Genomic DNA, 26,476 nt, shown 5'->3' with positions numbered 1-26,476 from the left:
AACAATGCGACATTGTGATCTACGCCAGTACTCTACATCGACTTGTCTGTTGATTGGCTTGTTCAACTTTTGGTCTTATCAGCTCATGTTTATTCTTTAGTCAAAAATTCGTATTGAATGATGGATCAGATCTGTTCAACCACCAGACCATCGGAGATCTTGATTATCGAATACTATTGATAGACAATTACAATTGAATCCATTCTTTCGCTTTCTGGAAGTATGAGGTACGTCTTGCATCTTGATCCATTATTTGTGCCATACTTTGATGGTACCGTCCAAGGAAGATGTGATCATCTCTTTACCTCTTGGATTTATCTCTAGACAGGTAATTTGTTTCTTGTGAACTTGTTTAGGATGAGAAGGAAGAGATTTGGCCTATGGTCAAAACATCAAGTCAGCTCTATCTTCTCATGCTCTCTGTTCAACCATCGCGATACACATCTAGTAAGTGGATCGCTTTCGTTCCCGTCCCAGCGATCTCTATCTTCCTTTCCTTCCATCCTTCTCTTTCCATTCCTTACCTTGTTCTTGCTTGAACTTTTATATCGATATATAGATCCAATGGAAAATCTCAGTTGACTCACATCCAAAACGTTCCAGCCCCAAATCCTTCCTTCCCTATCTCCAGCCAATACCGTACTTTCTCCATACCCCCAACCCATTGCCCATCTAGCTAACCCACCGGTATCGTGCCCTGTGAACGTTTGCAAACACGATCCATCTTTTCTATCGAATATACGTAATTTCGGTTTATCCTCTTCCTTCATCTCCCCCTTTGCTTCTCCAGACGATCCTGTCGGGGTGGTAGAAACTAAAATGCTTTCTTCGGGATTTGAATTGGATAATTTGATAGATGAGATTGGCTCGCCAATTAGGTCTTCAGTTAAGAGACCGAATCGAAGATCGTATGTACGCAGGAAACCATCATGCGATGATGTGATTATTTGAGGAGAGGATGGGAGGATAAGGGAAGAGACGGTCGAGGATGCTTCTTTCAGTGTTTGAAGGGGGTCACGTGAAGATGCTCTGAAATGCAAGTGAAGGATCAGCTTCAAGATATGACAAAAGTCGGAGACATAGATGGGACTCACCTCATATCCCATAACATGACTTTAGCGTCGAATCCAGCTATTTTCGAACGAGGTATATCAGCGCTCAGCACTTTAATCGTGGTTTGTCATGTATCACTCGTCGAAGATATGACTTACCACTCGCCAATATCTGAGAATCAGGACTGAACCCCACTGCGTTGATCTTACCGAAATGACCTTGCATCCTCCTTATGACCGATCCTGTAGGTACATCCCATAGGAAAACAGCTCGATCTCCACCTGACGAAGCGAACTTAGCATTATCATGAGTTCTATATACACCGTGTGTTAGCCAGGCATCTTGTCACACAAGATTTCAACTCGCTCACATATCCAAAGCTAGTACCTCCTGGGCATGTCCGTTATAGCATTTGATCTCCTTGCCCAACGAAGGGTTCCATAATCGTATGCTCCTATCTGACGATCCTGATAAAAGATATTTCGCACCGTGGTTGTATTTCACTACATTCACTGGACCCGTATGGGAGTCAAGACTACATAGGTTGCCAGACCCGTCAGTGGATTATTGTCAGTGAAAGAGGGAAGGAAGCTCACGTCTGTACCAGTTTCGAAGGGTAGGACAGGTCCAAAGGGACTGGCTCTGCACCATCACCTCGGGAAGGAGCCATGCTGTTAGGAGATGATTCCAGGCAGATGAGATGATGTACCAGATGATATCGGGATGTTTTCCTTTGCTTGAGACGTTACGAGTTCAGACAATCGTCTGATCGAAGAAGCCGAGTTGGATGGCGGCGATGTCCGAGAACGAGGTGACTGGGTCCGAGCGTAGCGTGTCATCCAGTCTGAATCAGGTCCGGGTCCGTGTCTGTGTCCGTGTTATATAGAACGAGTTTCAGGTGGTGGAGATTGCCCTGACGCGTAACAATCAACAATTACTCGCATAATATGCTTGAGCATATCCCATTGTTCATCGTTCCCGTACAGTACCTCGACAATAGCAAATCAGCAGAACAGCAAATTGAGACAGCAAAAAAAGTGACAGAGGAGATCAAAGCTCATTCGTGTAACACCCCTCTCCCACCCTTCTCGATCACCAGCACCAGCACCAGCTCATCTCCCTCTCTTTCCTCTGTCTCTCATGTCGTACCTAGCTATCATACAGACGATATAACCTGTCCCACTGCCCACTTCAGTATCTAGTCACCCTTGACCGCATCGGATCACCCAAGCCGAGTCCGAAGGACAACGGCGAGATATAGATATCCAAGATGCCTGTGCGACGTAATGGAAGTGGATCACCACATCATTCATTCAGTTCTCCTTCAGGTCTATTCCGATCGACCAATACTTCCTCGAGTCAAAGTCAGAGTTATTCCCAATCTCAGCTAAATAGCGGTAAGGAGAGCATCAATCAAGCGCAGTCTCAATATCAAGCTTCGACATACGATACGAGCTCTATCAATGATACTAGTAGTATGATGAGACCCGAGAATAACAGTCCAGAACAAAAAGTCATAAACTCCCTGGTAGGGAGGATAGTGAACAAGGTGAGTAGAGGTGACATCAAGGATGAAAGATGAGACAAGCTGATGATGAGATCTTTATAAGCTACCATGTAATTCTGGAATACGGTTGGCGATAATGGAGGTGGATCCTGGTGTTCAAGCTACAATTGGGTCTTTATTGCAATTATCAAGATCTAGGGTATCGTTGATAGTGCATAGTCTGATGGGAGCTTTGGAGACGTTGTCCAAGGTAAGAGCTGACATCTATACTGAACCGTGTTCCGCTTAAGTGCCAGTGACCTGACACTAACTCAATGAGCTATATACCCTCCAGTTCACCAGCCCGTCTTCCCTTGCCGAGACTTCTCTAGATACCCTTCATTCCCAACTATATCTCCTCCACACCCTTAACCTATGTCTATCAACCTCGTGGCAAGCTCATTCAGCATCTTCACCACCACCTCAAGGAGATCTACCTCGCTGTTGGCCTGATCCATATCCGTTCGAAGAAGTCTTAGCTAGATACATGCTGGGTGTAATGTTGATATACACCAGATTGGTCTCTTTGGATTCTGGCATACATGAAAGATCAAGTCCCGCACCTACGAAAGATTCAAAGGGACTAGGGACCAGCTCGACGACGTCTTCCACTCGATCAATTTCATCGAATTATATCACCTATACCTTGGGTACGAAATTCATTCAACAACATTCCTATCCTTCTTCATCTAGTACAACGCAGACACAACCTATCAAACCTAAAATGCTATCTGCATCATGTTCTACCCCCTTTACAACCATCACGCAGATGACGAAGTATACATCAAGAGTGATATTTTACCTATCAGCTTCAAATTGGAATCTGGTACTATCACGTATAAAAAATAAGATTGGATATCTACAGACGACAATTGACGAATCGCCAGATGTGACTGAAATCAAGCTGTTGGAATGGTCAAACCTGGATAGAACCAGATTATCGCAGACGATACAAGAGGTTTCATCAACTTTTATTCACGTGAAAAGGCCTGCTCAGACTGCAATATCGAATTCTCTTAGAAAAGGTATATGGAATTGGATAGAAATTCATCCGATAGAATATGAACCATTGATCACATCCAACAGAAGGATGGAAGGAGTTGAAAACCTATTCGAAATTCTTTGGTCGTTAACAGATTCAGGTTTCACTTCATCAAATGCCAGACGGACTAGGTCATTCTACCCTTTATTGGGTATGTTATTGGTTTTACTTCCGGATCTGTTCGCTCGACTGGTCACTAGTGAGGTAGCTGGCAGATCATCCAATGCCGTCCAAGCCGCTTTTATCGATAGAGTCAGAAAAGGATTACATTCTCCTAAAAGTATGGAGACCTGCGCATCGGTTTATGTGGACATGATAAAAGCAGCTATGGCTCTATCGCCAAAACATGAACATAGTGGAGTCAGAAGTCTGGTACATGATATACAAAGTGACGCGAAGGTGAGCCAACATGTCACTTTAAGATTGTTGTGATCTGTTTTGCTGATACACTTCCAGCATGCCTTATTCGGATCTTCCAATTCGTCTGAGGTACTCGATAAAAATGTTATTGTCGAAGGTCTTGTCTCGCTATATAGATCCGACCCCGAATCAATTAGCACCAGCTTATTCCCTAAATTACTGACTAGCTCGATCGAGTCGAATAAGATCGTGGCCGTCAAGGCTTGCGTAGTGATAGCTGTGGAGGATCAGAGATTACCTTGGTTCTCACCTTTATCGGATTTGCGAAGAACGGTTGCACCTTCATTGCGTGCTATTCTCAAGGTACGTCAGCTAGTCATACCCACGCGTCCTGTTTAAACGCTTAGAATGTATGATGATATAGGCATACGCTCAATCCCTATCTCTACGTCGACGGGCTGCCCCAGATCTACCCTCCGGCCAGACCGATCTGGTCACCGAGATCCTCACTCTCTACTCCATCGATCCAGAGTTCGCATTCACCGGATGTACCCCTGACCAATCTTCATCTTCGAGCGATAGTTTAAATCAGTTCCTGTTGGCCCTATCGTCCTTGACTGTCATTCCCAGTCCGGATCTTCTCACTCCTGTTGCTTCGAGAACAGCTTGTGTTCTGATCGATGAACTCCGGAGAAAAGTCGTGGCAGATAAAGAATTGGAGGCGTTGGCTACCAGTGCTGGAGGAGCTATGTGAGTCACAGTAAATATATACGCATCGAAGCTTAATGTGCTGACCATGCGATTGTAGATGGCAAATCCTACTCGATATGGGCAGACAGACCTTGTTCGCTTTCCACAGTGCTAATTCCGACGAGGTGGCAACCGCCATGACAGCTCTAAGAGAGACTAGTACCGCTATTCTACGTCTAGCCGAAGAGGATGCTACGGTGAGCAAATTCTATCTTATATTGTCTGAACGTCATCAACTGAGCTGATCGATTTAGTTCAAGGTATTATTCCCTTCTTCGATGGCCCAGCCAGCCGCTATGGTCGTTTCTGTTGCTGGATTTACAATATGCGTAGGGCCAGATAACGAGCAGATATCACTTACGTTACCGATGTTATCTGTTTTTGGTAAATTGACTAGAATGGCACACATGTCTTCCATGGGTCAATTGACTTCGGCTTCAAGTGGTCTCGTGCCGGATAAACGAGCGAATGCTTTCGAAGCTTTGGCGTCGCTCCCGGTATCTATAGGTAAGGTCCGATATTCGGATTTTGGTGTGTCTACACTGACTTCAAGCACTATTTGCAGGTCGTCAGCAGCAGCAGAGACAGATTAGACGAACGCTCCGACCTTTAGCTATTTCCACGCCATTCACTATAGGACTATGGGTTGGTTTGGCTGCCGTCGCTCAGAAATTGACAGCCAAGGTCATCGCTGCTGAAGCCGATACGACGATGTCTTCAAGAGATGTCAGAAGAAGAGGTCTGACAGCGGACATTGATGGTCTAGATGAGGTAAGCTGATAACTCGCAGACATACACAGTCGAGAACAGGCTGATGAGTATCAATATTATAGGAGGGATCCAAAGAATGGCAAAATCTCATTGCGTGGCTCTGCGCATGCTGCAGCGTCGCAAATTACGATACTAGACCACCTCCGAGTCTATGTGATATCATTGGAAAAGGAATCTTGCCTCCGGCATACGATCAATCCATTCCTGATCCACATGTCCCCGTTGAAGCGTTTGTCAAGCAATGTGTGGACCTCCTAGTCAGCAGTTCGGTGAATGTCAGAGAGACTTTGAAGAATGCTCTGGGGTCTGAGCTACCCACGAATGGTTGTCGAATGATTGTTGGACCCATGATCAAGTGAGCTTTCCGGTACCTCGCATCAAAAACAAGTGAAACTGACCGTGTGACTGCACATTTGTAGGCTATTGTCCCATGCTATAAGTCCAGCAGGGGTCAACGTCTCAGAACCATTCACGATCTTCGCCGAACAGGCAGTGTCCGTCTTGAGACTGCTGATCGATCGAATGGGTCCGAATGACGATGTACCCATCGTTCAAGTAGATTTAGGAGAACTATTCTACCTACTAGCTCAGTACATACATCGACTAGGGAGAGGCGATAGTGCCCTCAGACTAAAGTCGAAATTCTGTCATCTGGTGGAAACAGCTCTAAGTAAGCCTGATAATGTCTCCTTGTCGAATGGGGCGATATTCAGAAACGCATTCTTGGACTGGATGAGTGAATGGTCTCTGGAGTCTATGCGGGTGAGTTTTTGTAATCGGTGAAAATATATATTCGATGACGTACAAGAGTAGAAGTATATATAAGGATTCTGTACTGAAAATTTGGTCTTGATAGGACAATGACGTCTACGTATCTGGAGTGGAAACTACCAGCAAAGCCCAACGCGAATTAGATCACGCTTGTCTCAGAGCTATGGTCCCCCTAACAGAGGGACTGGTCCTCAAGAGTCCAGCTGAAGAAACCGATAATTCTCAAGGAAAATTGAAATCGAGATTATTCTATAAGCATTATTTACACCTTGTCAAAGTACTCGAACGATCAAGCTTTGAGGAGGTGAGGCCCCTATACCGTGGTCAGAATAAGCAGCTGACGAAATCAATGCGGTTTCACAGGCTGAGTCAGTCGGTTATACGTCCTCTTTACATGGTAATGGTAACAACACATCGAAAGAGATGGGACCAAATGATACACCGACATTAGCAATCTTAGCCTTATCCAATCTCCTCTCGGCAAATATCGATGTGGGATTGAAACACTGCTTATCATTGGGGTATCATGAAGATCCAGTACTTCGAACAGCATTCATGCAATTGATCACCAATACTCTACAGCAAGGAACCAGGTTTGGTGGATTATCAAATCATCGCATTTCTACTTCGACCAAAAATTACCTGGACTTGTTGGCTGGACCTAATCTTGCGATGGCTCTGGCAATGGTGGATGTCTGTCCTCAATCTGGTAACGAGGTAGACGAGCTGTCAACTTTGCTGTTTAGAGTCTTTGAGGGTAAAGGAGCGCTATTGGGATTAATGAGAGCGTTGATTGAACGAGAAGTGGCTTTGACCAGTAAGTATCACAGACCTAGCTGCTTTGTCACAATGCTGATCATATTCGCGTAGATCATGAATCTGAATTGTTTAGAGCTAATTCTGTCACAATGAGGATGTTGACTATCTTTGCGAAGACATACGGATAGTAGGTAATGAAAACAAGTAATTTAAGTAAGGCTTTTTTGCTGACACATTGGACAATAGTAATTACGTTCGAGCAACCCTCCAACCACTCGTTTTATCACTCATTGAGAAACCCGCAGAATGCTCCTTCGAGCTTGATCCCAGTAAAGCCCTTGGAACAGAAGATATCGATAAGAATGCCGATCACCTTCGGTTGATGTGTCAAGCATTATTAGATCTTATATGCTCTTCTACTCCTAGAGTACCCTTGTAAGCTACGTTTTTGTTGCACTTTGATAGACTGCAGCGGAACGAGCGTTTGACAAACGTCCCACATTATAGAATGTTCCGAGCGCTATGTCACCATATCTGGGAGCTGGTGGACGATCGATTCCCCGACTCCAGACATTCAGCCGTAGGATCGTTCATCTTCTTACGATTCTTCTGTCCCGCTATCGTCTCTCCTGAATCGATCGACTTGGATGTCAATCCCGATACGAGAGAGACTCGAAGGGCATTATTGCTTATCACCAAAGTGATCCAGAACCTGGCAAATAACGTTGTTTTCAAAGAACCACATATGAAAGTATTGAATAACTTCTTGTCAGATAATATCAGACAGGTCACCAAGTTTTTGAGTGATATTGCTGTGAGTGTCTACGGTTCTGAGATAGTGAAGATGGTCTCATTTCGCTGTGATGGGAATACACTATCTCAGCGTGCGGCAGAGGTCTGGTTTATGTGCTGACCATGTTGACCAGATTCGACCCAAGACGATCGACGTCCAACATGCTACGAAAGCCTTTGCAGATGATGCAAAGAAATATCAAGATCTTGATGGTGATGATGCTATCATGTGAGCTTCACAATTGTGATGAATTTCAAACAAGCTGACTTGATGGGATGTGTAGTCACCGACTCGTCTTCAAGCATAAAGGAAGGATCGAAACTTCCCTATCCAATATGCCCAAACACTACAGACATGCTGCTGCCACTACCAAATCTGCCAGAACAGAATTTGACGGGAAAGGTGCTTTGGACAATCTACAAAAAATCATGGATAAGACTGGACCACCACCTACGACTAATGGTCTGAGTGCATCTGCCAAGTCACAGGTGTATGAAGAGTAGGTGCAACCACTCATCTACGAAAATTTAGACTTGGCTAATTTAATCACGAAAGGTTCATGCGGCACAATTCCGGTAGAAATACAGATAGTGTTGCTGATGCGTTCTACGAGGGTCCAGCGAGTCAAGTGAGTAGTGTAGAGTTCACGCGCAATCAGCTGACATTTTGAAAAGAACGGACGTCGTATCTTCTATTTCATTCTTTCTCGAGTGGCTCTGGTAGATTATGATGTGCTAGCTTATCATGTCTTCTCGGTGAGTTGACTACCGAGATAACGATCATGCAAGCCAACTGACGAGAAATCATCAGATCCTCGATAAAATCACCGATTTCTTTGATATCGTCATTGACTTGACGGACTTTTCACCTGCCAATGAGCTTCCTCTACCATGGCTCAAGCGATCAATACAGATGTTTCCCCCCGGTGTTTTGCCAAGCATACATGTAAGCTAGCTGAGGAATCCGTTTCCAAGCAACAGCTGACATACCTTCATAGACTTTGGCGATATATAACCCCAACTCATATGCTAAGAAACGCATCAGAAGACTTGTATCGGAATTACTCACCATTAGTAAGCTGGATAGTGCCTCGTAAGAAATCTAGCTGACAACGGTTGAAGCTCCTGCGATCGGCAAAAACGTTGTCGCTTGCAGCAGCCCGTCCGAACTGGCCGATTCAATCCCTTTCACCAGTCTCGCTCTGCCCGAATACACGATGGCACTAGCATACGAAGCGGATCATGTGTTCACAAATCTCCTCTGTGTGGCTGATCACGAAATGCAAGTGCCAGTAGTTGTAAAACTGGGTCATGATTCACTACAAATCGCATCGGTCAGTTGTTTTGTCCAAATAGTCGAGGTAGTAGCTGATTTTGTTGGCTCAGTGGAAGAAACAGGAACTCCTATCTGGAATCAGGTCATACGTCATTGATATAGTCAGATTACAAGATATTGACGATATCATCGTCGGAACTGGTGTACCATCTGATCATCTGGTCATCAAACATGGCCAGGGTGACACTTTAATCTTTGTCTCCAGACGTAAGCCATTTTAGCCTTGACTGGTATGTGCCAGCTGACAAATGATACAGGACGTAACGAGATGGCACAAATCATTCGAGCAGCCAGAGCCAGACTACGTGAAGGACCGACCAGCGAAAGAGCCCTGAGACCGAGCGATGTACCCGCAACCCTACTCAACGTCGCTTTACTCAACTTGTCATCGAGTGACGGTACCCTTCGTATGGGTGCTTATATCCTTCTGAACGAGCTATGTCAGTTCTTCAAGTACGATTTGGCATCTCGTGTTCTGAAGGTCTCAGGTAAGCATATCAGTTCCCTTGCCGCGGAAATGTTGCTGATCCGAATTTATCCTCTCTCCTCAGCTGGATTATCGATCCCAAACAATTCCCTAGCTTTCGTCGGTACTGTGTCAAAAGCACTAGCTGCTTCGGTCCCTCACCTGACACTGGAATTTCTCAAAGAATGGACGCTTGGTTTCGGTAAAGCCGATACTCCGCTGAAAACTGCTTGTCTACATTATGTTGGGCCATGGCTGGTCAACCTTGATCAGTTCAGTAGACCTACCAAGGAGGATGGGCTGGAAAGTGTCAAGCAAGTGAGGGAGATTGTCAGGGCTCTGATCGGGATCACAGTAACCGAGAGAAGAGTGAGTCGCCAACTTTGGCATCTACGCTCTGATCAGGAGACATTTGCTGATCTGGACCATCACAGCGTCTTCATCTGGCTATCCAAGAACAAGTTTGGGCTATCCTCACTACCTCGCATGAGAGCTTAGCGGATATCGTGATTGGTGAATTGATCCATTCTGCCGTGGATGCTGGAATCGGCAGTGATAAGGCAGAATGTATCGGTGATATATTGGTGTCGGTTTCTTCGACGGCTGTGAGAGGTAAAGTGATTGCTAAGCTACGGAAGGTATGTCACCCAATCATAACATTTGTTACAGTATCCTGAGGAGGCTGATCTTACGCCTACACAGACACTTGCTCAAACATACCTCAAACCGTCTGCGCATATCACCGAGAACGCAGCATGGCCAGAGATATGCTCTCTATCCCGAATCACCCTCATTCTAGGCTTCAATCCCTCTTCGTCTCTTGATACTCAACTCTTCTTACCCGAGATCTTCCACATAATCACCTTGCTCCTTGGTGCTGGTCCCGTCTTGATGCTTCAAACTATATTCGGTCTTCTTGTCAATGTGATTCAGTCATTGGCCTCTAACGCTACTTCGGGTGATATGGACGCTTCGGCCTTACAGCTTCTGTTGAAACGTATACAACAACCTCAGATCATGGCTGCATTCGGTCTTACGCAAGGGCATGGTAGCATCGAACTATCTGGGTTACCGATGAAGGATGAGACGGACTTGCAATTGCTCGAACGAGTAGAGGAAGTTTCCAGGTTCTTGGGTGAAGTTTTGGCTGCGGGTGCCATATCAATTGGTAAGTTTTCGCTCTGCGAGTGTTCAGAAGATGCCTTACTGATGCGATTTATAGATTGCGCCAATGCTTGGCGAGCTAGATGGATGGGTTTAGTAGCAGCAACGTGCTTCCAGCATAATCCGGCTACTCAACCTCAAGCTTTTACCGTACTGGGCTATCTTGCGTCAGACGAAGTCGACGATGATTTGGTTTATCAGATTCTGGTAGCTATGAGCACTACTCTGTCTCATTTTCAAGAAGGCGATAGTGTCCTATTGATCAGCATGCTCCGATGCCTAAGCCGAATCATCAAAGGTCTTTTACCTGATAGTCGGTACGCCGCAAGTCTGTTCTGGTTGGCAGTATCGATCCTCCAATTAGGCTACATTCCTCTATTCGCACCCGCTCTGGAACTCATGAATTCCTCTTTGAAGGCGGTCAGCGAAACTACCACACCTCATTCGATCTTATGTGGAAAAGATTTGATGGATTTCATATTAGATACTAGAAGGGGTATAACAGACCAAGCCAAGAAATTAGATCAGATATCCGGCGTATCTTTCGAGACTGATGTGACGTTCGCTTTAGTCGCGATAATATATAAAGGAATCAGACATCCATCGACAAAGAAGATGACTATCGAATCTCTGATGGAGTTACTTAGACTGTCGGCTGAACCTGCCAGACCGAATGGAGAGGACGAGTTACTAGTCTCCTCGGGAAGCATAGCGTATTTCATAGCTCTGCTTTCTACCCCCATTGCATCAGGGTCAGGACCAGGATCAGGAGGTGAAGAAGTCAAGAGGGTCTTTCAAGCTGCTGGATTGAATATTGATGATGCCAAATTGGACTTGTCGAATGTAGCAGTGTTTGATATGCTATCTATACCGTGAGTTGACTTCATCCTAGAGATAAACATGAGATTCGGCTGATTTCGGTTTTCATGTTTGTATCAGGGATAATTCTACTGCTTTATTGTTGATCAGCCTGGTAGTAGCCCTACTGAATGGATCGGGTGGATCGGACATCGAGAAAGTAGTTTTGTATAGACTACTTGCGGATGCAAGTGCCGAGATGCCAGAGGTGGTAGCCATGGCGTGAGTATGATAGTTTCTTATAAATGTTATCTTTGTTGGATTTGAACGGATTGGACTGGCTAACGTTGTTTATGATTTGATTGTAGATATGATATCCTAATCCCAAGGATCATTACAACCCTGACTACCACATCCAACTTATCAATCTTAAAATCAACTTCGATAATACTCGAACGAGCCTTATCTGATCCTAATTACTCGCTACCTTCTTTATCTGAATTACTTACTGCCGACAGCTCGACGTCCTTACATCATCAACATCATGGACATGGCAAAATTTACGCTAGTAGTATCTCGTCAAGTCCCAGTTTGACGACCAATAACGGAGCTAGAGAACAGGTATTGGAGGATTTGGGAATGAGGGGGTTGAACGATCTGAATTTCGTACAGATCAAATCTGATAGGTGAGTGATCTTGGGCATGAGATATTCTCCAAGTTGTAGCTGACCTGTGATTTGGAAACGAGCAGATTGTCGATGATGGCCAAGTGGGTAGCTGGACTCATAGAGGGATTTACCATTTGATTGTTCCTCATATAGATCTAGAAATTATTACACATCGTTTTTCATTCTGTCTTGAATTCTGTCTTTTGCTATTACTTTTTTTCCCTTTTCAATGATCTCGATCTCATCATGGGAGATCGATAATACCCTGCATTTCATTATATAACCTACAGCTTATCATCTTTTCATTCATATTGATCTACTTTTCACTCCTAACGACTTTTTCTACAGTCTCTTCTAGAATATGACCATTGTGTGATACACCATGGAAACCTCTTATAATTCGATAAGTTCGATGAGAATCAATCACACATGGGCTACAAGTCAGTCGTCTAGATGCCGTTGAAAATCTCAGCACTTGTTCTTGAGGGCAGACGCAAACGCAGAGAGCAGCACACTTCGACTCTTATTGAGAAAACTGTCATTATCATTGATCATCGGATACCCAGTCAAGATTCACTTGTACAGTCCTGTATATTGCTACGTCAGGTATCAAAAATGTCCAGTGGAATTCATGACGAAAACATGAAACATAATACGTGATATGAGATATGTGAGACTCGGAAGGAAGGACATTCTTCTCCAAAAAACGAGATACTGAAAAGTAATGAATGAATGAATGAATGTATAAAGATATGGTATATATATATTTACTAAGCCATCGCTACATCCGACATCTGAATCATCATCGTCATCATCATTATCATTAATCATCCCTTTTATCCCTTTCCTCAGTTCTCTCCCATGTTTGATATGTATATCTACTTTTCTTCTCGCGCACGTCATCAACCACTCTAAGCAACAACCATCATACCCAAAGCTACCACCGTGAAAGCAACAACGGCAGGAACGAACTTGTCAACAACGAACCGAGTTTCAGCACCGCTCGATGATCCTGATGAGCCTGAGGCTGAAGCCGAGGCGGATCCAGAAGCACCGGAACCGGAACCGGAAGCAGCAGCACCACCAGTGGTGATCGATGCGAGGGATCCGGTGGCGGTCCCGACAGAAGCTTGGAAGTAAGTTGATCCATCGGAGGCAGAGGTGACTTGAGTTGTTGTGGCGTTGGCGGAAGTTTCAATGTAAGCTTCCGAAAGGGGTTTACCGAGACATTCAATGATTGATTTCAATTGGAATTTACCGGATGCGATAGCTTGAGGTAAAACGTATCCTACGGCCAAATCGACAGTTTGCTGATACAAGTCATGAGCCAAGACGATGAATCCAGTATCCAACTTGGGTACGTATTCGTTCAAGATGGTATCGAACGTTTGGAAAGATGAAGCTCCTGTAGCGGTACCACCGGAAATATGCCAATCGTTGGTGTCAAAGTTGGTATCTGTCACACCTTCCTTGTAAGAAGTCCAGATAATAGGGGTCATACCCATCTGAGCGGCGATAGCTCTTACTCTATCATCGATATCACCATAAGGGGGTCTGAAAGTGTTGGGTGTAACTCCAGTAACATCCCTGATGACTTTGGCGGTCCATCCTAATTCAGCGACGATCTGCTCGTTGGTCTGGGTGGTAAGAGCGGTGTGAGACCAGGTGTGAACGGAGAGATGGTGGCCGGCCATATACTGGGATTGGACGATCTCAGGTCGGGATAAAACCCTGGAACCGACCAAGAAGAAAGTGGTCTTGATGCTCTCTTCGTCGAGGTAGTCTAACAAGAGGGGAGTGAAAGGTGAAGGTCCATCATCGTACGATAATCCCCAAGTCATCTTATCGGGACATTCGGTGATATCGGTATCCCGCGTACATCCACCACAAGTCCACCAACATCGTCCGTCGGTTATGGCTGTTGGGTCGGTAGAGCACTGAACGAAAAAAAATGATAAAGATTAGTATGAATCCATCGAGGGACAAATGAGATCGTGAGATATGAAGGGATCACTCACATCTCCAGTAGTGGTGTTGTAAGTGGGTACTTTCGACATATCAATCTTGCTCAACCATTCTTGAACTTCCGAGGAGTTGGTAGGAGGAACGACATCCAATGCAGGGTAATTGGCGATGGTCAAAGCGGAGGTGGGGAGGGCGGGAGCAGCAGAGAGGGCAGTTTGTGTGGCGCCGGCGGTGTAGGTGGTGTCAAGCGCGACAGTGGTATCGGTAGGAGCACCGGAGGTGAGTTCGCTCAAGGCTCTATACGCAAGACATACTAGTCAGCATAACATTCACGTCCGATCTACGATGTCATTGTCCAAATGCCAGGGACCAATCCGAGCGTCAAGCAACCAGCGGTTTCGTTGCTAGCTTTGAGATTGTGCAAGGAATACTGGAGAGAGGTTGTCCAACTCACGGGATGGAGAATCCTTGAGGGGCAGAGATGGTCGCAGTCATTGTCAGAACACTTTGATCCGCATCAGTGCCAGTTTGAGCTAAAGTAGCACCTGACGACGCAGCGGAGGCGGCAGCAGTCGCACCTGACGCAGCGGCACTGGCTGCGCTAGACTGAGCGTAAGCTCCAGTAGACAGTATAGAGAGAAGGAGGGCTGTAGTGGCGATTCTTGACATTTTGTCGATGTCGATTGATATCAAGGTGAAGGTGAGGAAGGCTGCTGTGATAGCTTGTCTATTAGTCGGATTTGATCGAGAAAAAGAAAAAGAAGAAAGACGCGTTGGGGCGCGTTGGCTGGTGTGAGAATGTGTGTGTGTGTGTGATCCGATCTGTCCTGCAAGAGTAAACGAGAGATCGATATGAGTTGATAGTTGACTATAAGATGAGGTTTGAAATTGACAAGAAAAGAAAGAAGAGATGTAAAGATGTAAAATGAAGATCAAGATGCTAAGATGGTGAGTATTTGACCTGTGAATGAGTGAGGGTGTGTGATGGCAAAAGTGAGCAAAAGTGAGCAAGGCGAACAAAGCGTCGAATGGTATGGTATGGCAATCCAGAAATCTTGGCACCAAAACAGGAATCCCATCGTGCAAACAAACCCCCGTTATATTCACACTAGGGCTGTGCAATAAAATGACGTGAAACACGTAAAATAACAAAACAAAGATGCAAAAGCGTGTCATGAGGGTTCCCTCTCCTCACCCTGAATCCCACACACTGCGGCGGGTATCTCCTCGTAAATTATCGTTGCGATACGGTCCGGGCGTGCCCGTTTGAATGGCAGATACAAGCACTTACCGTTTCGTCGCTTTGCTTTCTTTGCTCGTGGTTGCTGCTGTTGTTGTTGTTATGTTGGCGAAGGTGTCTGTGATCAAGTTGACAATTCTATATGGATTTGGATACGGATGTACATTACAGGATCCACCTCTCTATTCGGTACTTGGTTATTCCGCTCGGATATGGGATACGAGTGGCCTCGGCAGGGATGTAAATCTTTCTATGCACTTATCCTATTTCCCACAATTTGGATATCGCGGGATTTTGTATTTCTTGTTTTTCCTGCTTGAAGTGAGAGATGCTTAAACTTTGGTATAGCTTGCGGTCGAGCGAACTAAGGTGACTCTCAAAGTCGGTAGAAGGGAATGGCTACTTCAGAGGGAGTAAATGAAAACAATCTATATGGTCGTGTCAACATAGATGAACGAAGTGGTCTAAGAACAGTACTGTAGCATACAGCTTGAATTTTGACCGCACATTCAAACCGTTCCATCTGCTTAGTACATAAACTCATAATGATGCATCATCAAAGGATGATATCGACGAATTGCATGATAAAGGATTATTCACGTTGTCATCTATAAGCTGAGACGGCATATATGACGAGATAATCAAAGGTAGTAAGTAGCCCAGGCGAGCTTGCTTAGAGAGAGAGAGATCACGCTTGAGCTATCAGAGGCTAGTGAGAGATCAAGGTGTCTGGGAGAATTAATGGCCTGTCATCTGTCGTTGAACGGGATACATGTATCTTGGTCCAAGGAAGAGAGGAGATATAGACGTCGTACTGCCACATAGCATTACCTGATCCATATCTTCGACCCTTGACATCGCAGAAGAGTGACTTGAGTGTGTCCCGCAGCTAGCGTTTCAGGAGATCACAGCAGGAAGATGAAGAATAGAAATATCAGCTACAACGCGTCTTCATCGGGGATAATAGTACATCCGATGGGTATGCCACACTGGGATCAGCCAGTTCACCTTGGCGATATCACCGGGATTCGCCGACCTGCGTCTATGGTAAAAATGAGAGCATGGCATCGGTTTCAGGGAAAGTGGGAATGTCGATTTCGAGGTTTTTGGCTCTGGCTCTGGCAGTGTAGTGTTGGTGCTAGCTTCTGCTTACTGTCCCGTCGTTTGTCGTCCATTCAAGGTTATTGTTCATCGTTAGCTGTTCTGTTGTTACTTTCTTCATCCTTCAAAAATATCAAAAATTAGGACAAGATGGCCGCTACTCGGTGAGTGAAGGTCCCGCTCTGATGAAGGAGAAGAAGCTGTAGGGGGAGGAGTAGGCTGGGGATATCATGGAGATAAGGATGAATGCTGACTTTATCGAAATTCTTTCTCCAACTTGATCCAAACCATCATCTTGCAACGAACCATCAAATCATCTGTATCCATTACCAACTTAACCTCGCCAACCTCAATGCTCACCTATACCAACAGACTCTACACAAAAGGCCGAATCCTCGGACACAAGAGGGGAAAGAGAAACTCCAGACCTAACCAATCGTTAGTTCAAATTGAGGGTGTGGACAGCAAGGAGGCTGCCAGACATTACTTGGGTAAAGTGAGTGTACAGTCGTCATGGCAGTTCGTCAGTATGGGATAGGATAGGACATTGTTGTGAGGATGTGGAGGAAGGCATAAAGGAGAGAAGGAATTGGATCAGTAGAATGGTTAGATGGTGGAGGAGGGAATGTATAGAATGAAGAACGAGGATTGGTCATACTGGATTCGAATGATGAGAAGGGATAGTAGTACAGTGTCGTTACCCCCCAGTTGGCAAGAGAAGGATAACAGCATGGATCCATCATGATGTCTGGGGAGGTTGCAGAAGTTGTTGTCCTGTTCTGTCCAGTCCTGCCCTGTTTGACGAGATGATTGGATCACCATCACCCGCACATACCGCTGACATCGTCTTTCCATTCATTAGCGAGTTGCCTACGTCTACAAAGCCAAGCGAGAGATCAACGGTAGCCGAGTCCGAGTCATCTGGGGGTGAGTGGTTGAGTCTGTATTCGGAATTAGGATGTAAGGATAGATCGCTGATCCGTCATCTCTTTCTAATCTTCTCTTTCCTTGATGTCATTCTGTTTTTGACATCCCATCAATCAACTTCACATCATCTTGGTATCTCATCTCGACTTTGCACACACAGCCGAATCTCTCGACCTCACGGTAACTCTGGTGTTGCCAAAGCCAAGTTCAGAGTCAACCTCCCCGCCAAGGTGTTCGGTGCTTCTTGCCGAATCGTGAGTGACCGATCCCTCCACGTCTCTTATCAGACCGCTAGATGACATAGACTGATGTTTCGTCTTTATGATATCGTAGATGCTCTTCCCCTCCACCATCTAATCCTCTCACACCCCTTCTACACGCCACCATAGCATTCCTTCCATAACAGGTTTCTCAATATACAAATGATACGATTATTTTCCATGTACCATTTTTGGGAGATGCAGATCTTAAGATAAACACGGAGAGAGCTTTTAATATCACTGATTAAGACTGAGTGGCTATGTTGATCAGGATTACGACGCATGATTCATCTTATTCGATTATCTCATCGTTCATTCACTGGACTGACTGGAAATAAAAAAACTAATGGAAGGATTCTTGTCAAGGCTTAACATGTTGGCGATGTACCACTTTGATGCGATAGAGATCTGATAACCTGGTAGGAGTTGATAATTTCAAGCGGAATCGATGGAGGTTATCTGATCGAATGACTACTGGTGTGTTGTGTCGTACTTTATATTTATGGCCTTGATAAGCCTGATGGTATTGGCTCCAGAGTCATACTGCTTGCGCACATCAAGTACTCAGCTGCGTACTTATGGTACTATATACTGCCGAATACAAAATAACATCGGTGAGATTTGCGGATTGAATTGAATATGTGCATAAAAGATCGTCATGTCTGTTAAGCTGATTGATGAGCTATCATTATATATCAGAAAGGACGCTGCACAGTTGATTTGCATATAGATCACTCATCATTCCGATGTTTTCATGTTATAGTACATGGTTATATAGTACATAGTACATAGTACCTAGTGTATATAGCATATAGCATATAGCATATAGCATATAGCATATACGACAATTCCATAACTGTGCAAAGGGATATGCATGATTCTCGTGACGATACAGTACATATACATACAGAATGGCGCAACTGGTGACTTTAGACCAAACAAACCTCCTACAATATCAACACCTATCTTATGCCATTGCTCAATTTCGATTCTCTCTTATGATTATCTTCCAATCTGGTCTAGTCTAATCACAACTTTTGGGTCCCACAGCCCACTATGAGAGATATCATTCCCTCAATTCTGAGCTTGCACTTTAGCTTTCTTCTTATCCTTCTTCTTCTGAGCTTTTATAGCTTTCTCCCTTTCGTCCAAACTCATCGTCTGCCCCTGTCTCTGTCCCTGCGACTGAGACTGCGGCTCCGTCTTTATCTTCTTCTTACTGATCAAAGGGGAAGTCAAGGTTCCCGCAGACGACTCTCTTTCACTCGCTGGTCTCTTATTCTTGTTCTTATTTTTGGTCTTCTTACTTGACTCTGAAGAAGGTGCAGGTGAATTTGAATTTGGATTTGTATTTGTATATGTATTTGGTGAATCCGTATTTGTATTTGATGTAGATGAAGTCGAAGGTGAATTACGAGAAGATGATATCGTTTGACGCATCTTCTCGGCCATTGACATTGGTCTTTCACTTGGTGTTGTTTTCTGATTCTGGCTTTGCTGGGATTTGGTCTTGGTATGGTTTGATGATTGAGGAGGAGGGGATATAGCTGGTTTGACGAATGTACGAGGACGCTGAGATTTTTCAGGTTCATTCTAAGTGTTCGAGATGAATATCAGCACAAAATCATTTATTTCTCTTTGTAAATGTCCACAGTCCGTAAGATTATGCAGTGCATAAATCGTCATATGAGGATGTCAATGTCGACAACACGATGTGACGCCAATATACAGCACTTTCCACAAGGGTCCAAAAATCGCGAAACTCACCTTGATTATCTTGGTCTTCCTCTCCTTTATCGTCTGCTCCACTTCTACATCATCATCCATATCCTCATCCTCATCCCTATCTTCGTTATCATCCTCCTTCTCCACCTTGAGTTTAACCTTATCCTTTCCAAACCCACCAAAGGTCATCCTCCCGCCTCCTCCACTCCCACTACTCCCCTCGGCATTCGAAGGTCCAGCATCAGACGATGAACCAATGAGGAACGGTACATAGCTCGACTCGAACACTGGGCCACTGACATTCTTCGAGTGTATCAATCCGTTATTCTGGACCCTCGACGAAGAAGGAGGGATGAACCATTCTTCTTCATTCTGGATTACCATCTTCTCTCCTCTCGCTGCTGCTGACGCACTGGCTGACAGATAGGCCTCACTAGGCTTTGATGAGGAGGAGGGTGTAGATGACACAGCATCGCTTGTGCTGCTCTTTGTGTTCGGCGTAGAAGGTTGAGAGTTGGGTGGTTGGGAACGGGCTAAACCACGTTGCATGAATTTAAGAGAGAGGGTCGAAGAGGATAATGACATTTTGTATCAGGTCTTGACTGATATTGTCTTCTTACAATAACGAAACGGCGATAGTCGAAGCTCCCGATAGAATATAGGTCGCTGGTGAGACCCTATGAAGCTTTAGGGTTTGGATTCCAAGCTGAGAGATCGATGAATGTGGATAGAATTCGAAATGACCAACAAAGGAAAGATTCGAGGTCGCAATTCGTTCAAAATTGTTAGTCCACCATGAACAGTGATTGCGGGGTCTCCACATCCATACATGGTTTGTGGTTTCCGTCCAACATCAATCACCTTGCAGTCCAGCAACTCACCATCTCTCTTGTCTCTCTTACATATATCTCTTCATCAGCGTAAGAAAAAATATAGAGCATCATATCAGAGCAACCAGATACCGCTCGAGCAAAAAAGCTACATCTTCAGCGAATTCATTCTACATTTCGACACTCAATTGGATATTCCCAATGTCCCTATCCCCCTCAAACATCTCATCCGACCTTTCCCACCTCCTCTCCTTACCTGTAGCAACATTATCATCCCTACTAGACGGTCCTTCTTCCTCAGCTCCCACTTTCAACTCCTCAAAGCCCACCTCTGTAAAAGAACCCAAATCGATCGAAGTACTCAACGACTTTTCGCCGTCTAAAGCAAACCCCGAAGAAAGTCAACGACTGATTAAAAGCTATATACGGGAGATACATGATAGTCAGGTATTAGAGAAGAGCGGGGAGATCGATAGACTCGGTGAGAGGATTGACGGGCTGAGGGAAAGAGGTCAGGGGCTGGAAAGTACACTGAGTGAAGTGAAGGTGTGAGAAGTTAGTCCAATTTAGTTTTGTTGTCATGATCGGATCGGTATATCAGAGGGATTTGTGCTGAGTTGTCATATAGCACTGCATTACGAATTTCAAATTATTTAACATTCAGTCAACAATCAGATATGGAGATATGGGTCATGAAGACGTATACCATCGGTTCTAGCTATAACAGTCAGAAAGAGGAGATACCGTGGTGCTCGAGCGGATCTGCAGATATACAAGATCTGTACGAAGCAAGTAGGTATACACCACCGATCAGGAGGATTTCTGTGAACCGGTCCGACCAACGACTTTCGATCTCGTTCAAATCAGATGCAATCTCGTATCTGTGACTTGAAATCATGTTGTACAACCATGATATGTAAAATGCATTATATGAAAAACCCATCACCAATCTTTACTTCTTTCCCTTCTTCTTCTTCTTTCCTCCTCCTCCTCCGCTCTTGGCCGCCTGCCCCGCATTACTACCACCTGGTCCACCCTGCGACTTGTCCTTATCGTTTGATGCTACCTCTTCTAGAGCCGGTGTTCCTCCTCTTTCAGGTGTCTCTACGGCCGGCGTACCAAGACCACTAGCTGGGTTGGGTATAGGTAATCTCTTCGGACGGGTATTGGACATCTGAGTGAGTAATCGGAGATTAAGGGATTCGAATCGGTTGAGTATTATCGATGAGTGGGATTTGTATTTTATGCACTGTGGGAGTGACAATGAAGAGTTAGTTTAGTTTATCTGTGTATGATCAAGGGTTGTTTGATGGAGATGTTCGACGATATATCTTGTAATTTAGATCATAAGGCTAGGGACTACTTGACTAACAAGAAGCGACTCAAAGGTTGGAAAGAATGGTTTGGTGGATGGAAAGGTGTGAAGGATGAACGCAGATGGTCACGGAGACAGAGATGAGCTTGATGACTTTCCAGAAAAAGTGAGTTCTGAACGGATTAGATACAGGAAAGAAATGGAAGCGCTCCCTCGTCTACCGTAATCGATCAATGCAGAATACTCACCTTCACATCATCCGTCACTTTCAATACCAACTGCCCAGATTTCGGTACAAACTTGACACAATACCTGACCTGTTAATCACACAGACAATATCAGCTGTCATATTTCAGTGGTCAAGGAGAAATCCGTAGCTGGACCGTGGTGTATTATTTGATCTGTAAACTGACCTTGGATGGTGATCGAGCATATAGATCTGTCGTTGCCTACATATATCACCAACGTTGTGGTCAGACGAGCGAAACATCGTTGGCGTTGAGTGAAATGATCACTTACAGTCTCAAAATCTGTCCAATTTTTTATGTATACCATCCTTGCTAGGGTGTGTCTGTTCTCTCCCTGCTTCCGATAGTGTTTTGTTGTCTGACTTGATGTGTTGATCGAGTTGAGCTGTATGACACTGATGATAGATGGTATACTTATGTTATGTGGTGGTAATGTTTCGAATGAATGAGTTGGGACTGTATCGCTTGTTAAATGGGTTACTCTTATAGAGTATGAGGTGAGCGTGAAAGACAAAGTAACTCTCCTTACTCGGTGACGCGCTTGGATCCAGTCTACAACGGCCTATTCCCCCTACCTCACACCAAGTCCAACTAAACCATATCTCAGTCTCTTCTTCATAACTCGACATCTACCTCATCACGAACTACCCACAGAGCAAGGCTCAGGCAGTCTTCCTCGGCTTCATACTGGTAGATCCACTCAATCTATTTCGAACATGTCCGGCTTCCTCAACTCCATAGGGTGAGTGGTCATGCTCGCTCTCTTCATTCTCTTCCTTGAATTACCCCTGGCCTGTCAAAGTTGAACGTCAACCTACGCATCTCACTTATCATCCTCCAATTCACGATGATTTTTTTAGTTCATACCTGTCCATCGAAGCTGACTTTGTTTCTCCCACTCACTCAGCCGTCTTCGTGCCCCCAAACGATCCCCTCTTAACACCCCAACCTCCCAAACGGGCTTCTTCGAACCCCTGCCATCCCCAGGAGCAGAGTTCACCCAGAACCCACTCACATCGGGATCACCCCAACCTAAACCCTTGTATCTGTGCCAACCATTCGTCAAAGCTGCTTTGGTCAAAGGGAGTTTCAAGACTATCGTGGCTCCTCCAAAATACGTTGATGTCAATGAATGGGTAGCAGTGAATCGTGAGTGAGATCATTTTGTGGTGGGATTATCCCTTCACGTCTCCGTATCATATCTTTAATGTCAACTCATGCAGTGAATGTGGTGCTGATTATATGATGAACTTACTAGTGTTCGACTTCTACCATAATCTGAATCATTTCTATGGCGCTTTAACCGATTTCTGCATTTTACAGAATTGTCCTACCATGTCAGCTGGACCGACGTGAGTGGTTTTGTTCAGTCTTGTAACATGGCCTCCGCCTTCTCGACTTAACCGGTTCTTGACCTACATCTGCATTGTCGAATGATTGGCTTACAAACCCCTTCTTGACAGACTCAACTTCCTCTGGCCAGATCAAAATCAACGATTAGTTTCTCTTCCCGCTCCCACCTACATCGACTTTGTAATGTCATGGTTACAGAAATTACTCGATGATGAGAACGTCTTCCCTACAAAGTCAGGTGAGCAATGGCCCATATACGACTGTACATCCCCGCATGCGATGCTAATGATTATCCGATGTTACCGCAGGTCGAGACTTCCCAAACTCATTCGCATACACCGCCAAACATATCTACAAGCACCTTTTCCGAATCTTTGCTCATTTATATCATCAGCATTTCGAACAGATCTTACATCTTTCCATCGAAGCTCATTTCAATTCCCTTTTCGCCCATTTCCTCGCGTTTGGCAAAGAGTTTGATATATTGGTAATGAAGGATTTGATGACCAACCAAGGGATGGGTCAGGGCGTGGCTGAGTTGAGCGAGAAATGGAGAGAGATGGGTATTCTCGAGGCATGATAGTATCATCAGCTTTGAGAAGAATGTCGAGTCATTCAAGGGATGCAGGTGGAAGAAGATTGATCAGGAATATTAGAGAGATTGCCCACTCTTTTCCCAAAGGAATGAAGTCGATTGAGAAGTAGAAGGTAGATAATATTACTCCTTGTCCTTACCCCGTACTGTTGTAGAATCATGCCCTATCATCTTATTGTGTTTATACATGCATCGAAACGACTATATCACGATTAATCGCGATCTCATCCAGTATAGCCCAGTTGGGATGGTCTTTTTCTTGCTCATGTTTTTTTCCCCGCTCATAGAGTCCATTTCCCAATCTCAAGCGTAGGGGGGAGATGGTCTGAAAACTGGGAGATGGCTATTGCAAATCTAGTGTGAACGCTGTACAAAGACGAAAGAGTTGGAACATGGCCATAGAGAACATGATGTCTTCATTAACCCGTACTTCCCCTGCAAGGATAGTATTCGAAGAATAAAATCCAGCGGCCAGAATGATGAATAGATGATAGATGAAGAAACAAATAGTCACAGGTTGAGTAGATAGAGTATGAAAATAGGCTCGTTACAGAAAGGTCATGATTGCATTACATATACGTATTCTTACGATACAGTCTTCTTCATGTCGTTTTGCTGCGTTTGTCATACGTTATACTATAATCTACATCAATTGTATTGTATCAAGCGCTCCTCCTCTCCATCCAGCGTCTCGGACTGCTTTCTCATCGAATTCTGAATTCACTTAACCACTTCCAGCTCCTCTTCCTTCCATCTTTCTAGTGCCATCTTCGATTTTCTCTTTTATTGCTTCCAAGAAAACCTTGTTGAATTCATCGTTGAATACGGCTGTACGAAAAGGACCTCGATCTCCGTCCTTCATGCTATGGAGTACCAACAGCCTAATCATTTCTTCGTATTGATCTAGTTTGGTCAATATTCTCCTTATAGTCAATTGATAAACGATATGAGCCATCTGACGGATATATCGTTTTTCATTCTCCAATTGGATTGGTGACAAGATTATATCGACCGGATAGACTATCGATAAACTGAAAAATGATAGTCTGGGTGGTCCGCTTAGCGCTTTACGGTTTCCAACAAGCGTCGTAGTGGTGGTATCGGAATTTACGACATAATCATGGTCGTCGTGATCGAATCCTTCTTGAAGGACATCATCCGAAGGTGGGTATCTCGTGCATGAGACATTGAGGAACGCCAATTTTTCTAATCTTTCCCAGCCGACTCTCTCGCACAAACTTTCAAAGGTGAGTTGATTGGGTTCATTTCTCCACGTTAGAATTGAAAGAAACAATAATCGTCCACCGATAATTTCTAACAAATCGGGTAGAGACTCATCGCATGAGGTCAATGTGATGGCATCTGGGGTTTGAAATCCTTCTTGGATCAACTTTGTGTAAATATCCAGTAGATGAGAATTTTCGAATGGTACACATATTGTCAACCATTTGGGTGAATTAGAGATGAATCTAATTCTCTCAAGCATCTTCCTCTTGATCTCCATTTGGATGTGTGGATTTCCATTTTGACCTTGGACAAGCAAGTCATATATGAGCATTGGACCTATTGCCAGACTGTAATCCATCTTCTGATTGTAGGCATTCGGGATACCGACTCGTCGCTTTATTCGTTTGTCTGTTCTCATACCCAAAGACTCGCTATAAGAGTAAGAGTATTCGAAACTGAACTTTGACTGAGAGGTCTCTCCACAAACATCGTTGTTGGTTTCTTTCGAAAGCTCTACTTCTTCATAAGTTACCGTCTTCAAATTCGGGAGTGAGTCGAACAGTTTCGCCCATCTGGCTGGATGAGAGGCCAATGTGGACTTTTCAAGTCGAAGAACCTTGATCGAGTTACGATATAGAAGCTTCCTTTCCTGATTGAGATGGGAAACATGCAAGTCAATCATCTCGTCGATATATGATATCTTTCTTCCTCAACCGTAACGAAAGGACGTTCACTTACTTGGGCTTTACATTTCTTCATCACTCTCTCGTAATCATGTTGGCCACACGATTTATATTTATGTCTGATGACAGGCTCGAAGAATGACTTGTTGACCAAAGCCAGATTTGGTATACATTCAGGAGGAACCAAGGAGATGATCGCATCGTGCAGTGTCGGTATCGACCATACCCTTTCGAGAGCGGATGGTCCCTTGTCCATATCGGATGGGATCTCCCCCGCCGAGGATGAGAGTAAGCTGATGTCAGATGTGAGGTCGAAATAAAGGAATGTACTGCGAGTTCCCACTGAACTGCTCGAGCTTAGGGAGTGAGTAGCAACAGATGGTGTGAGAGGAGCCCCAGCGAACGAAGGATGATGAACGGGGTGAGATGAATAGGCAAGGGGGAAAGAGATGAGTCAGGGATGGATGCATGCATACATATACACTAAATACTATCCGGATGTGCATGTGTTGTGTGTTCTACAAGATTATCTCGTGTCTGATGTTTGATCTTGACATCCGATCGAATCGAATGCTTGAAGCTGACGGTCAGTGCACACGACCTTGTAGTAGGTATAGTGGAGTAACGACAACACTAGTATATGCACATAGCACACTAATCCGCCGGACCCGGACTACCTGCATTGATCGTTTATTTCCCAAAGTGGTTATTTGCTGTGGGACACTAGTGAT

At 44.6% G+C, this 26,476-nt stretch overlaps 9 protein-coding genes across 9 annotated transcripts; 4 read left to right on the top strand and 5 right to left on the bottom strand.

The window, feature by feature from the left end:
• Positions 1-249: 249 nt before the first annotated feature.
• On the bottom strand, positions 250-1,723 carry I203_100042 (uncharacterized protein; the record flags this gene model as incomplete). The annotated part of the gene is made up of 6 exons (XM_019151228.1): positions 250-378; positions 588-1,029; positions 1,095-1,131; positions 1,212-1,366; positions 1,424-1,588; positions 1,650-1,723. 6 exons carry the CDS (start codon positions 1,721-1,723, stop codon positions 250-252), a joined length of 1,002 nt encoding a protein of 333 aa, XP_018999553.1.
• Positions 1,724-2,323: 600 nt separating this feature from the next.
• Positions 2,324-12,414, top strand: I203_100041 (uncharacterized protein; the record flags this gene model as incomplete). Its single annotated transcript, XM_065516559.1, has 31 exons — positions 2,324-2,602; positions 2,664-2,810; positions 2,895-4,040; positions 4,098-4,364; positions 4,426-4,751; positions 4,810-4,948; positions 5,012-5,258; positions 5,317-5,522; positions 5,585-5,877; positions 5,942-6,284; positions 6,379-6,597; positions 6,657-7,110; positions 7,164-7,239; positions 7,299-7,487; positions 7,560-7,866; positions 7,979-8,073; positions 8,129-8,344; positions 8,401-8,473; positions 8,520-8,600; positions 8,656-8,790; positions 8,843-8,918; positions 8,967-9,178; positions 9,231-9,387; positions 9,438-9,668; positions 9,732-10,015; positions 10,081-10,284; positions 10,349-10,814; positions 10,869-11,682; positions 11,750-11,890; positions 11,977-12,294; positions 12,360-12,414. 31 exons carry the CDS (start codon positions 2,324-2,326, stop codon positions 12,412-12,414), a joined length of 8,196 nt encoding a protein of 2,731 aa, XP_065373377.1.
• Positions 12,415-13,187: 773 nt separating this feature from the next.
• Positions 13,188-14,910, bottom strand: I203_100040 (uncharacterized protein; the record flags this gene model as incomplete). The annotated part of the gene is made up of 3 exons (XM_019151230.1): positions 13,188-14,213; positions 14,295-14,538; positions 14,696-14,910. 3 exons carry the CDS (start codon positions 14,908-14,910, stop codon positions 13,188-13,190), a joined length of 1,485 nt encoding a protein of 494 aa, XP_018999555.1.
• Positions 14,911-16,934: 2,024 nt separating this feature from the next.
• I203_100039 (60S ribosomal protein eL33) lies at positions 16,935-17,866 on the top strand (the record flags this gene model as incomplete). Its single annotated transcript, XM_019151231.1, has 4 exons — positions 16,935-17,078; positions 17,445-17,509; positions 17,670-17,763; positions 17,843-17,866. The coding sequence occupies 4 exons, from the start codon at positions 16,935-16,937 to the stop codon at positions 17,864-17,866; spliced, it is 327 nt and encodes a 108-aa protein (XP_018999556.1).
• Positions 17,867-18,843: 977 nt separating this feature from the next.
• On the bottom strand, positions 18,844-20,079 carry I203_100038 (uncharacterized protein; the record flags this gene model as incomplete). The annotated part of the gene is made up of 2 exons (XM_019151232.1): positions 18,844-19,362; positions 19,537-20,079. The coding sequence occupies 2 exons, from the start codon at positions 20,077-20,079 to the stop codon at positions 18,844-18,846; spliced, it is 1,062 nt and encodes a 353-aa protein (XP_018999557.1).
• A 446-nt stretch (positions 20,080-20,525) lies between these two features.
• I203_100037 (uncharacterized protein) lies at positions 20,526-20,876 on the top strand (the record flags this gene model as incomplete). The annotated part of the gene is made up of 1 exon (XM_019151233.1): positions 20,526-20,876. The coding sequence occupies one exon, from the start codon at positions 20,526-20,528 to the stop codon at positions 20,874-20,876; it is 351 nt and encodes a 116-aa protein (XP_018999558.1).
• Positions 20,877-21,276: 400 nt separating this feature from the next.
• Positions 21,277-22,194, bottom strand: I203_100036 (uncharacterized protein; the record flags this gene model as incomplete). The annotated part of the gene is made up of 4 exons (XM_019151234.1): positions 21,277-21,573; positions 21,888-21,956; positions 22,053-22,088; positions 22,159-22,194. The coding sequence occupies 4 exons, from the start codon at positions 22,192-22,194 to the stop codon at positions 21,277-21,279; spliced, it is 438 nt and encodes a 145-aa protein (XP_018999559.1).
• A 409-nt stretch (positions 22,195-22,603) lies between these two features.
• I203_100035 (uncharacterized protein) lies at positions 22,604-23,820 on the top strand (the record flags this gene model as incomplete). Its single annotated transcript, XM_019151235.1, has 5 exons — positions 22,604-22,629; positions 22,795-23,036; positions 23,146-23,239; positions 23,351-23,478; positions 23,549-23,820. 5 exons carry the CDS (start codon positions 22,604-22,606, stop codon positions 23,818-23,820), a joined length of 762 nt encoding a protein of 253 aa, XP_018999560.1.
• Positions 23,821-24,559: 739 nt separating this feature from the next.
• Positions 24,560-26,001, bottom strand: I203_100034 (uncharacterized protein; the record flags this gene model as incomplete). The annotated part of the gene is made up of 2 exons (XM_019151236.1): positions 24,560-25,711; positions 25,801-26,001. The coding sequence occupies 2 exons, from the start codon at positions 25,999-26,001 to the stop codon at positions 24,560-24,562; spliced, it is 1,353 nt and encodes a 450-aa protein (XP_018999561.1).
• Between the last annotated feature and the right edge of the window lie 475 nt (positions 26,002-26,476).

Source organism: Kwoniella mangroviensis (assembly GCF_000507465.2).
Source record: "Kwoniella mangroviensis CBS 8507 chromosome 1 map unlocalized Ctg01, whole genome shotgun sequence".
NCBI lineage: Eukaryota > Fungi > Basidiomycota > Tremellomycetes > Tremellales > Cryptococcaceae > Kwoniella > Kwoniella mangrovensis.
This window is presented reverse-complemented; position numbering and strand designations above follow the sequence as displayed.